General features: G+C 36.4%; 1 protein-coding gene across 4 annotated transcripts in view; it reads right to left on the bottom strand.

Annotated features, from left to right (window-relative positions):
- Positions 1–13,750, bottom strand: part of kcnh1a (potassium voltage-gated channel, subfamily H (eag-related), member 1a) — a 45,369-nt gene that overhangs the window by 6,255 nt on the left and 25,364 nt on the right. For all 4 annotated transcript variants that reach the window (XM_043263096.1, XM_043263098.1, XM_043263099.1 and 1 more), the window contains 3 exons: positions 11,461–11,660; positions 9,805–10,057; positions 7,139–7,335 (listed from right to left, as the gene is read on the bottom strand). In XM_043263096.1, coding sequence (XP_043119031.1) covers positions 7,139–7,335; positions 9,805–10,057; positions 11,461–11,660 — 650 coding nt within the window. The remainder of the gene's footprint in view (positions 1–7,138; positions 7,336–9,804; positions 10,058–11,460; positions 11,661–13,750) is intronic.

Raw genomic sequence — 13,750 nt, 5'->3', positions numbered from 1 at the left:
CTTTACTTTACTTTAGATTTTTTACTTAATAGCCTACATATTTCCACAGTACCTTATGGTCTTTCTTAATTGACTTTCTTGACTTAATATCTTATTTTATCACCTTACAATTTGAACATATATATATATATAATATGTACCTATCAAACTATTTTTTTCTTACAATTCAACCCTACTTTTTATTTGAACCTTTATTTTATAATTACAGTGTGGAGGAGTTTCACTTTGTTTTGTGTTTTCACTAGATAGGATGCCGGTTAAATGGAAGTTGAGCATATTCCTGAGAGCTGTGTGTGGGAGGGAACGTTGCTGCTGTCGCTTTCCGAAATGACAAAACTCAGTCAAACATTAAAAATGACAAATTCCAGCGTCAGAAAACATTAACAATTGGAGAGCGTTCCTCTTTATTAGATGCATCTAGCTGCAAGCAATTTCATAAAGTGGTGGGAACAAAATCGACCGTGGCGAAAAATGGTGGCTGTGCACACAATCACAAAATCCCATTCTTTTCCATTCTGGAGTTTAGACACCACAAAATGATCCTTAAGCGATGTGTATTAGTGGGAGAAACAGAGCGTATTAGGCATTTCCCCATGATGTCTCACATAAAATTGTTTCATTTGGGCTTTAATGTGCTCAGATTTGTCATATTGCCACTTTCCATCTGAATGTAATGTTTCTTTGTAATTGAACTCTAAATAACTCATCGTGTTTGGCAGCAGGTGGGAAAGTATATCGCTGCAGATCCCTCTGAGAATCCAGGCTGAATGAGAGAACTGAAAAAAATCAGTCAGACAGATAGACAGCCTCAGTAGATAGCGCCTCTGAATGACGTCAAGGGTCTTGCTTCTCTCAGCGTTACAGAGATGATGGACAGTAATGACCAGACCGTTGCCCTCCCATTCAGCCGTTCCCATCCTGGACACAGACACACACAGACCCTTCCACTATCCGGAAATAAATCCAAACCATATTTCTGAGCCACTGTATCCATACACACGTTTGTAGCCTGCTTCATGACAGATATTTATACCATATCTGTCACACTAGAAAAGGTTGGGGGTTTTTTTCTTTTGTTTTGTTTTCCATACAGTGTTGATCTAGACCCAACTGATTTTCAATACAGTTAAATTGGTCTTTATAATATCAAATGTTTTACAGAACAAAGTCGGTTTGAAGCGCCATAAGAGGGTGTCATTTTTGGGTGTGATTTATCACTTAAACTGAAACAACAGCTTCTGTGATGTGATTTTTATTTTCACAAAATCATTTTAACCAGTCTTTCAGTTTGTAAAACAAACAAATTTGGCCATTTAAAACAATAAAACACATTGTTCTTCATATGGAGCATTTTTTTTTTACATCTTGACACACAATCAGCCATACATATTTCATATAGTTTTGCTTTTTGTGCTTGGAACAAACTTCTTTAAAGACTCTACTGTACGTGCATCAGTTGTGATGTGCTGCAAATCTTTTACCTAACTTAGTGTGTTCAGTGAATAATTAAAAAAAAAAATGCATGCAGCTATCTCATTATGTTCTTTTTAATGTTTTTGTCAATTGGTTTGCTTTTAGTAATCACAGGTTTTGTATTTTTTTTTTGGAAGTGGCAAGAAATGAAAAATTACAATGCTTCTTTTTGTAGACTTTTTTGTTGTTGTTGTTATGTCATGCAAGTCAGTTAGTCTTTCACTTATATTTTCATGGAAAGGAAAATTCTTTATTGGTCAAAATGACGCACAACACACTTTTTATAAAAAGTGTGAGGGAGGTCCTAATGATCTTCTGAAACTTTAAATTGTATTCCTATCACATAATGCTCCTTTAAATCACAAAACACTCTGAAAGAATGATCTCAGTACTTAAATGTAAACGTTGAGGCTGTCTGCACCCATGCTATTGTTTCTGGTGTTTTGTAAATGCTCGTCCTTGAAGGATATACGAGGCAGAGAAAGGACAGACGTGCAGAGAAGGATTACATAACAAAAGCTGAAGCGTTATACAAAGGTGTGTGCGTGTCTGCGTGTACAAGGAGGGTGGTATTATATGCTCACACAGAGATTCCTAATGGTGTATTGTTAGAATCCTTCTGTTGCCGTGCGTCCCTCGCACTCCCGCACACGCACGGCCCTCTTGTGTATTCTGCTTTTGCTTTTCTCCCCCTAAATATATCATCATCAAACAGGGAAACTCATTCTGTAGCGCTCAAAGGGTTCAAAATGTGTGTGTGATGTTGGAGGTGTTAGTCTGGGGATGGAACGGTAAAAACGAGGGGAAGGTGGGGACGGTGAAAGACAGCGGGGCGAGAGGGAGCACTCACATCTCCACTGTTTCATAATTCAAACTAAAAGCCGCCTGTGTGCACATTGAAGCAGAAAAAATTCCCATAACACTGTAATACTCTGAAATGAAAGCATACACAACTACCCTACCTCACAGCACAGTCCTGCTTTACTTTTCTCTCTTTTACTTCTCACTAAACCTCCATTTACACCGTCTGCAGTAAAAGTTACAATCTCATGTTTAATTCATGCTTAAAATTAGTCAATTATGAGATTGACGTTGCATACTTTGCAGTTCAGCGACTGCTCTTTAAATTGAATTAAATATTTGTTATGAGGCACAAGACGTACAAATCATGTTATGTATTTTGTCATTTATGATTTTCCTGATTTTTTTTAATGCAGCCGAGTGTGCACATTTTTTTGTGGCAGCAATGCTGGAAGTGTGATGTGACGTGATAAACTGAAAAAAAATTATACTTGATTTTTTTTTCAAAGTTAAGTGGTTGCAAACTATTTTAGCTACATTAAAAAAAGTCATCTTTATTGATATGTACAGCTAAAATAAACTGATTGCAACAACGGCACTTTATTTTTTAAAAACTGGTGCTTAGTAAGATTTTTTTTTTAATGAAATCAATTTTATTCAGCAATAATGCATTAAATTGCTCAAAAGTGAAACTTTCTATTCAGCAAAAAAGTAGCAGTTTTAACATAAATATTAGTCTGCAACTATTTCAAACAATAAAATGATTTTAGCACCATTAGAATGATTTCTAAAGATCATCTGAGATTGAAGAAAATCTCATCCTCTTATCTCAGGGATAAATTAATTTTAAAATACATTAATATAAAAATTTAATTACCGTATTTTTTCACAATATTATTGTTAATAAATGCAGCCTTGATGAGCATAAAATACTGTCAATAACATTAAAATTCAATATAGTGACATACAACACACATACATTAATAAAACGCTCATGTTCTTGCCTCACATCCCTTAATTAATCACTGCCTAATTTAACTATGCACCAAAGTCTGAGTCAGAGGAATAAGCCGGAACGATCCGTACACGTTCAAACCAAGTGACTTATGAGGCGCTGTGCTGAATAGATTATAACTATTATTAACCACAGATGGATGCTTATTTTAATCAGCGTGTTTGCGTACCTGCTTTGTTGCACTTTCCTGAGAACTCTGAGTTTACTCTTAAGCTTATGTCAGGAAAGGGTCAATTATTTTACTAGGAAAACAGAATTAAAAGACCGATGGTTGTTTTAAGATAAAGTACTTGGTCAGTGAATAAGCCGCAGGTCTTTGAGCTGAAATACTGCTGTTTAGTGAGTTCACCCCGTGTGCTTTCACAGTGCTTCATGCTGACGGATTGGTTTTGTCACTGATCTAAGATCAGATTTACCACACTCATCACAACCTCACAGAATCTGATCCCTCGGCGATGACTGATTCACTCACACCTAGCAAACACACACAGGGTCATGATGGGACATATTGAGTAAATGACTGTGTTGACAGTGATACACATCTGACCTTTTACCACTCATGACTTTTGACAGCAATTCAATTACAGCGGCAAACACACAAATTCCTCTTTGCACACACATTAATGCGTCTTGAAGGGTGTGAATGTCTTTTGTGCGCATGAATGTCTGTGTTTTACCCATTACAGCTGCAAAAACCGAACCTTAATCAAAGCTAAAATAACTCTTGACACTGCAGCATTGAGATAAAGAGGATTTTTGCCGCGTTACCATGGCAACCACAAACATGCACAGAAACAAATTGGATGAATCGTTTAAGCACTTATTTATGCAGTTGTGACAGAAGACAGATGTACTGTATGTGCTGTGTTAGCATCACGGGAGTTAGATTGTTCAGATTTCATATAGAAAGATGCCAAAACTGGTGCTATGCGCCTTGTTGTGCATAAACTCAGGAGATCATCTTTAATATTTAACCTCCAGCAAGTACTGTTGGTTTCCAAAAAAGTATTGTGCTTCTGTTTTGGTACAAAGTTTGTTTGTTGATAATACTGACTACTTTAGAAGTCTCCGGAACTTGTTAATGTTAAAGTAATTTTCCAAATCAATACAAGTTAAAGTCAAGTGACAGTGTGTAATGTCAATAGTGGTGGACAGTAACAGTATTTTTACTTTGTTAGTGTATCAGAATATTTTCTTTTAATTCACTGCATTCTAAAGGTTAATGTTTAATTTTTTACATATATATTAATTCCTTTTTATTTGAACTGATGAATCTTTGACTTTTGCCTCAATAGACTCTTAATTGGCTGATTATTAATAGTAAGGTACTGAGAACTGGCCTTTATGCTAAACTGTTTTTACTACAGTAAAATTCAAAAGGAGAACTTGTTTTTTTTCTGCAATATTTCCTTATAAATAAAATATTTGTACTGTAATTCAAGTACATGATTGGTGTTCTTAAATGCTCAATATGAACACTTTGATTCATGCATTACTTAAAAATAAGAAAAAAATAATTGTATTTTATTGTCATTAGAGGTTATTTTGTGCTTAAATTCAACCCAGAATACTTCTTTGGGGTTTCGGAATAAGCGACTCTTCTGAACGCTCTCAACATTGCATTTGGGAGTTCTGTGGTTAGGAATGAGGACTCATGCATACATTAAAAGTAGGAAAACAGTCCCAATCACAAATAGACTGCAATATGTACTCTGTGTATGCTGCTGCTGTTTTATCTAGGCCAAAACGGCTCGTTTGACCACTGTATAAAGTCTGTTGTTTAATAAGGAATTTGTGAAGAAATATAACATATGTAGTCTTCCTACGACATATTTTTTTTCCATGTATAACAAGTTTTTTTTTTCCTATCTGGGTCACAATCAAATGGTAAACATCATGAGTAATTCATGGAGACATGGGCTAATTAAAGGCTCCCACTTGGCAACGGTGTCTGAGAGGCATTAATATAACCGTATTTTGCCTTTTCGTATTTAAATGTATTGTTTGAGAGCAGACCATTATAGCTAACAAAACCATAGTGTTGAGGTAAAGATCCATCCAATAAGTGATGCAAACATGACAAAAATCCATTACAAACAAGTTTAGGTGTGAAAAGCTCAAAAGAGAGATTATTGAGTGAAGCTCTCACCTGTGCTATTAACATGTTAAACAGTATATATTTATGCAGCGGATGGATTATGTAAAATGATTTAGTCCTGGCTTCAGCATGAAAGTGTTTGCTGAGGTATATGCTAGTTATATTTAACCCGTATGGATAAATATAACTATACAGTGCAAGCCGTTCCAATAAAGAGGCAGTCGCTCGCTGAGCTATTATTAGCCTCCTCCTCAGACCCAGTTCCACTGAGAAACAGAACTCACGCAGGGCAGAGATCCAAAATTTAGATACACTGAGAGCCATTTTATCACACTGACAGCTGTCTTTATTATGAACTGTGAAGGAATTTATGGGTAGGATAATTACTTGAAGATCTGGTTTATGGAGTGTTACAGTTAATTTGAATGTGATTTGATGTGAGAACGCACGAGTTAATGTTTTTTTTTGCAACGTCAAAACAATGAGGGACAGTCAGCAATGTGGCCAGGCAAACCAGCTAGTTTTATCATTTCCTGTCATTTCTATACTATCCTCTCCAATTAAAGCCCATAGAATTGAAAAAAAAGGATTTGAAAAGATGTCTTTTAATCCCTTAATCCACCTTTCAGTCATTCCCATCCAATTAAACACTCAGTTTAGTGTTGTTTGTGTTGTTGATCAGACCATTTCTCTCTTTTTCTGTCTTTCTCTGTGATTGAATGGTAAAGCCGTTCTATTGATCTCTTTCTCTTTACTTTCAGTTAGATGAATGGTACACAGTTCTTCAATTCAACAAAACTTTTTAAATTAACAGCTCGCACACACATAAATGTTAATTATCACGTTGTTTCCTCAATTGTTTGTACTGGCACTTCTACTGAAACTTACACACACTTAAACCTCTCCTTTTAACAGATTGTGTAAGGCCTTTTTCAAGCAAAGCATTGCTTGACTGCAGGGTTCTGAGGGTTTTTTCTACTAAACATATAAAGTGATTTCTGGCAAGTGATATCAGTGATCCAATTTCTCATTAATTTTATTTCACGTTTTCTCTTTTTTGGCCAATGAATCACATTCAAGTCCCTTCTTTAGGACCAGTGGCATTAAAGACGTTAATGCTATCTACCCAAAAGGTCTGAAACCATTTACTCATCATTATGTCATTCCAAACTTATTTTGAAAGAACACAAAAAAAGATATTTCAAAGAATGTTAGCAAAGATGTTTCGGTTTCCATTGACTTCCACTGTATCGACAAATAAATACAATGAAAATCTGAACTGAAACTTTTTGATTAATAACATTATTAAAAATATATTTTTGTGTTTTGCAGAGAATAATAATTCATAAGGATTTGAAATGTTAAGTATATATAGAGTCAATGATGACAAACTTTTAGCCTTTAAAGTTGTAATACTACCTACTATGTTGGAGTATAAACCAGATATTTACCAGTATCAGTACTTCAATACTAAATACTTAAACTGCTGAAATCATCTGGATTTACTCTGATTTTCGCTATATGTGTTGATATATGTGAGCATGCTGATAAATAGATTCGGGAGCTGTATTTATCTTTTCACACAAGTTCAGCATGCTACAATCCACTTCCAGCTCAGCTCATGCTGTGTTGTGAAGTTTGAATATAGTAACCTGTTAATGTGGGTGTCGTGAAAATTCTGCTTAAGCATGCCGTTTGACATGGGTCAGCGGAAAATAAAAGAGTACTGAAAGAAAGTGGCAATCACTCACCCGTTTGCGCAGGTTGTACGTAAGCAAGAGGTTTCGTGAGAAGTGGTTGGAGAAGGCGGTGTAGAACTCTAGGACTTTCTGAAGCGCGTCCCGTTTGATCACGTGCAGGTCACAATATGTTAGCGCTCTCACATTAGCACATGCCTGAGCTAGCGTCACCTCCTTCCAGAACACATCCCCAAACACATCACCTTTACCTGAGGAGAAACACAGACACTTTCTTATTCACACTAACAGGCCAGATTGGTACATTTATTGAGAAACGTGACTTGTCTAAATAACATGTGACGCTGTTGACTGAAGTCATGTTTGCAGCAATAAAAAACTGCAAATGATCTCTCTGTTTTGTCTTTCCTCTCTGTCTCAGATTACACTAGACAGATCATGTGCACTGATTTTATTGGTGTGAAATTCAGCTTGTGTAAAACTCCACCGCTAACACAGATCAGAAGATGCAAGCAGTTGAAAGCACTGTTAAAAATTTATTCACTGTAATATCCTGGCAAAAACACATTTCCATTATGACTGGGTAAATCACTTAGGGTTTAGCTCTACATACTGTATTATAAGCGCGTATGACAGAGGAGAAATGATGAAGAGGCATATTCCCTCAATACATTACTGAAATCAACAAATGCAAGTCTTGTCCATCCATCTCCATCTGCTCACATCTAGGATGAACAGGGTTACAGAGCCAAAATGTCCACTCAGATAAATTATTTATGGTTCTTCTGCGTCTCAGTAAATGTTCTAGAATACAGATTCTGCAGACATTACAGATTCAATAAGTGATTGTTTTGGAGTTTTAAATTTGTAAGGAGGAATAAACACCCAAAACAAAGGCACTATCGCTATACTCTGTTGTATTTTTAAGTGGAAGTGAACTAAAAGAGAGAGTCCATGATATGTGTAGTAGAGCAGCAGTGTCATTATAGATCTACAGGTCACAGCGTACTGACCTCTGACCCAAAGTTTCGCTCAATCCACCCTCTCAAGATGCAAGCGGTCAGATCGATAAACCTTTTTATTCTGTCTTAGTGGTCTGAGCTGTGTGTGTGTGTGTGTGTGGGTTCAAATTTTGGAAGCATGAGAGAACATTTGTGGCCTTTCAGACTGATCCTAAATCAGTTTAACAGCCACGGCAGAGAGCCAAATTTAGCAAAGCATTGTTAGTTTGTCAACAGAGAAAAATACGGCCATTAGATGCTCAGCTCTGTGGCTTCACGAGGCGAAGCAGCCTAGTCTTTTTTGTGTTGTGAGACAGATAGATGTTAGAAATGACAGATGCTGCAGTATATCATGGGCTGTATACATCCATGAGTCACATGTCTGACTTAAAATGGTTTGCTTTAGTTTATTCTTTTTAGGGATGTCTGGTCGATACTAAGAAAAATACTTATATGAACAGTAACAACAAGCAGGAAAATATGTATTTGTATCAAAATATGAGATCTATGCATTAGGGCTCACAGTATACGGTATAATATATTATTAAGGTTAATTAAACACTTAAATGGGTAAGAAAAGGTCACTCACTACACTTTTATTTATTTATTCATTAATGAATATTCATGATTTATTTAATTTTATTTACTTTAATAATTAAATATAGAGTCTCAGAAAACACTACTAAATAAAAAAGTACTACACAACATCTTATTTCATTATTGTAGCATTTGCAACTATTTGATATGTATATATTTGCTATTGTTTTTGCTGTAATATCAAAATTGGTATTCTTAGGGGAAGGTTTTCATTTTATTGAATGAATGAGACAATATACAGCAGACACAAGAGAATATTACATCATTTATAGCATTATGACATTTTTATAGCATTATAACAAAAAAATTTTTTTAAAAATAGGCACTTAATGTTGTGGTATACACTTTCCTAGTTCAATGCGCTGCAGAGATTTTTTTTTTGCATAATATAAAAGATGTCTACAGCAAGCAAGCTAGAAGGCTTCTAACTCAATTATTGCCAGAAAAGGATAAACTCATATTTATAGGAGGCCTTAAAAACATCTTACAACATACTGTAGTAAAATTACTTTTCAAATATCATTTTATTGTTACTTTTTATCATCGGCTTAGGCCATATTTTGCATAATTCAACACGCTTTATGCTCAAAACTTCAACTTGGTTTTATTTTATTGATGTTCTCTGAATGTTTTACGCACAGAGGAAGAGAAAGAGTTGGACACGTTGATCAAAGAGGATACAGGATGTGGGAATAAACAAAAAGGAGAGGGATAGCACAGTGCGGAGGAGTGGGTGTGACAGCCTGTGTGTGTCAGTCAAGAAATATGATCACATAGAAGCTCTGTGGGTGCACATAATCCTCCCACAGGGAACTAAACCCAAGACAGAGGGATGCTGTCTTCATGTCAGTGAGTCTGTAGAGGAAATTAGTTTTGAATACAGTAACAGCTGAAGCAGACTTAAGCCCTGTGGTGTCAAAATTAAAGCTGTTCAAAATCTAGAAGTCAAAATACTTAGTGGGCAAACTGTCTAACGGCTTACACTACTGTTAAAAACGTAGTAAATACAAAACCGTTTGACCTCACTAATCTAGTCAGCTGTTGGAGTGCAACTCCACGATCCTAGTCAATACTCATTAATTCAGATCCAGATCTATTTCTCTGTCTCTGTTTTCCTCTTACCCAGAATGGCGACCACCTCGTCGTCTTGGATGACCTCCAGTGACCCTGACACCACAAAACACAGGCTGTCCACGCTCTCGCCCGCGTGGTAGATAAGATCGCCTGGAGCGCAGTGGATGGTCTGGAACTCCATGGCCAAAGCCCGCAAACAGCCGTCACTGGCTAAACGGAAAGCAGGATGTTCCTTGAAAACCTTCCTGTTCAGGTGCACGCATATATCAGCGCGCATGTCTTTAGGACAGATCTGCAAAACCTGTAATGAGAGAGAGATATAACACATATAAGTGGCAATTCTGCCGCAACTTCATTTGACTTAAAGGGGTCATGTCTTGATCATGAGCTAAAAAGCGCTTGGCGTGCTATGTAAACACATACTGTAAATTTCATACATACAAATGGCAACAAGCAAAAGACTAGATTATATACACTAAACAACTTTAATATCCACTTTAGCAATTTCGATCATTTTATTTTAAGGTCTAATTCTTGCTATGCACAAACCATTAACTATTACTTTTGCCTCAATAAACTCCTAATTTGTTGCTTATTAATAGTAAGGTAGTTGTTAATTTTAAGTATTGGGTAGGCTTAGGGATGTAGAATTTGATCATGCAAAATATTAGCTTAATATGTACAAATAAACAGCTAATATGTTAATAATAATAATTCAGAATTCCTCTGAATCCCTCCACCTCCCCCAGCTCCACCTGCACTATGGGGTTTATTTATGCTTATCGCACCATATGTAGTCCGCCGAGACCAAATACATTTACATACCCATATCATATCCATTAACCAACTAAAATTTATGTGAGTTATCATGATCAAAATAGTTAGATTCCAATTCTAAAAATAATAATTATAATTACTGTTTATAATTTATTAATTTATTAAGAGTGTAACATTCAGCTGCTAAATGCATTGCTTTGATGTAAAATTTGATTATTTTTAGCCGGGGGGCATTATTAGATTTTTTTTTTAATATAATACACATTAATTAAATATTAATAGCACTAAATTAACACTGACAGCCACAGTTATTATTTTTCTATTTTTTATAAAAATTAGCATTTTTTATTTTCTGTCTCGCACAATACAGATTTCAGTTTACTGTCACGCCAGTGAAGCATACTGGGAGGCCGACACAGAGGGACAGAGGTACAAGACTCGCGTGCCGGTGTGCATGTGTGAATCTGAGCACATTAGCGTGTGACATGTCCCCGAGCTGCCATTCCCAGCAGCCCCTCACTTTTCCAGAGCATCTCCCTTTCTGCATGTGGTTGTCACGGAGACATGGAGCTTGGCTCTGGGGAGAACAGTGTGAGTCTGTGTGATGAGACGGCTAAATCACGAGAGAAAGAGAGAGAGAAAGAGACAGCTGGAACATTCTGACAATGTCCGCCCAACGGGGACTTCATATCCACAGAGTCATGCTGTTCCCCTCCTGCGGTTTGCGTATAAACGACAGGACGAGTCTAAACACACATCGCGAGAAAGCGTCTTGCTAAAGAATCACACTAATGTTTAAAAATACTTAGCTAGACGCACTCACACAAACGTTTCAGAGCAGGACTGAATAACCCCACACACACACACACACGAGGGTGTCCAGAGTTGCATGCTGGGTAATTGGAGTTGGGCACACAGGGTGTTCACCTTTTCGGTGTCAATACCGTGGGACATGGACCACGTGGAGGCGATGTAATCCATAACCCTCTCGCTCAAGCCTTTGGGCACCTGGTACAGCTTGAGAAAGTCCCGCACGCTGTTCAGCATCTCGTGATAGCGGTTTGTGTTAGCATACATCTGCTGGAAGATAGTTGTCACGTTTCCAAAGATGGTGGCGTAGAGGAGAGCTGAAGGAAAGATAAAGAAAGAGAGAAAGAAACTTTTGATTAAATGACAACACAGAGGAACAGAACCATGTAAAAAAAATAAAAAATTAGTATATTAGTGTTCAAAAATTTAAGAATAACTGAAGACTTAAATGCATTTATTTAATTAAAGAATAACACGTATTTGTGCAGAAAGAAAAAAAAACATTATAAAAACTAAATAACACATTTTTATTTCTATATATGACTAATATATTGGATTTAGTGTGACAAAATATTATTTGAAAGAAATTAATACTTATATTCCACAAGGATGCATTAAATTGTGACAGAGATATGTTAAGATTTATATTAGAAGAAAATATTACGTTGCACACATTTTTTCAATACCGATAATAGGAAGAAATGTTTCTTAAGCACCAAACCGGCATATTAACAATTCACCTTTGCCATTGTAGAAGTAATTACACTAACATACCAAAAAAGAAAACAGTTCTATTAAAGTATTATTCACTGTATTTTTCACTGAACAAATAAATGCAGCCTTTGTGAGTATAAAATACTTCTTTCAAATGTACAATATCCTAACAACCCCAAGCCTTGACTGGTATATATACAGTATACTACAGTGTCAAAAGCTACACGAAAAATGTTGTTCCATAAGTTACCAGCTCCAGGAGAGAGGGAGACAGAGATGACGATAATAATAAATGACAAAGTGAATTGTAAATGAGTGAAAGCACAGGACAGAAGGAAGAAGATTCAATAAAGGCGAGTGATTGTCTCTTTTAAACTGTTTTAGCTGGCCTGTAATGGCTCTGCACACAGGAGAAAATCTAATTACGCATATATGGACTCTAGGTGTGTGTGTGTGCATGTGTACGTGTGTGTGAATCCCCTCATAAATACCTTCAGATAAGAATTAAAAGCTACCATTTCTCTACATCCATGTCTGTCTCATGAACACAAGAGACATTGCCCTTGCCCAGATATATTAAGAAAAATGAACATAAAAAAGTTTGGTAATGCTTTGGTCTCTTAACTAGTTGCTTATTAGCATGCATATTGCTGGAATATTAGAATATCGTGCACACTTCCAGATGCCGATGTTTTTTTTTAAAAAAGCTGAAGGCTTCTCAGTATTTGTCATCTATCCAGCTGCAGTTTTCTGGGACCCCAGCCATTATTATTGGAGTGTAAGAGTCTTGTGTGTGAGATGGCGGTGATGTACAGATATGCAGTTTGACAGTCTTTGCTGATCCGGGGACAGATTTGGCTCCAGGGTGACAAGAACATGGAACGAAGCTGACAGAGACTGTCCTACTGAACACATGCACACACACACACACACACACACACACACATCCTAGACATTCTGACACCACGCATAGGACACCGACACGTCCAGATGGATCAATATGTGAGGTCACAGGGTGGGCATTTGTTCACCCAGCAAACTTAAACTGCTTTTACGGTTCAAAATGAAGTGTCCCGTCGAATCAAACGCACACACTCACATCTGTTTTTCATTAGAGAGGTGGCCGAATGTTCATTAACAAATGAACAAATAAGTGAGCCAGGCAGCTCATTACACACCCTCCCCTTACATTAACACAGCTGATGTACACTCTTTAATCATGTAAGTGTGACAGAGATAGAGAGAGAGAGAGAGAGAGAGAGTGTTAGTATTTCTTGAGATTGTAATTAGTTTGTTATTTCAGACCGCACTGCAAAAAAATGCTTTTCTAGCTTAGTTTTTTTGTCTGGTTTCCAGCCAAAACATCTAGCAGTTTCTAAATAGAGAAGGATTTTCTAGATAAGCAAAAACTATTTGTCTTTTTTTTTTTTTTTTTTTTTTTTTTTTGCAAGAAAAATAATCTCCCAACGGGTTAAGCAAAATAATCCCATTGGCAGATTATTTTGCTTGTTTCCTTCTTAATTTTTGTGAAAAGTAATTAATTTAATTTAATTCATCTTAATTTAAGAATTTTGGGATTATTTTGTCTGAAAACGCTAAAAAAATCTAAACTAGAAATGCATTTTCTGCAGTGTGCATGATTTGTCTAGGCAGCTCTTGATGGAATGATCTGATCCGTAGTTCTTATCACACG

This window comes from Puntigrus tetrazona, chromosome 17, assembly GCF_018831695.1.
Source record: "Puntigrus tetrazona isolate hp1 chromosome 17, ASM1883169v1, whole genome shotgun sequence".
Lineage (NCBI taxonomy): Eukaryota > Metazoa > Chordata > Actinopteri > Cypriniformes > Cyprinidae > Puntigrus > Puntigrus tetrazona.
The sequence above is the reverse complement of the archived record's forward strand: the minus strand, read 5'-3'. Positions and strand labels throughout refer to the sequence as shown.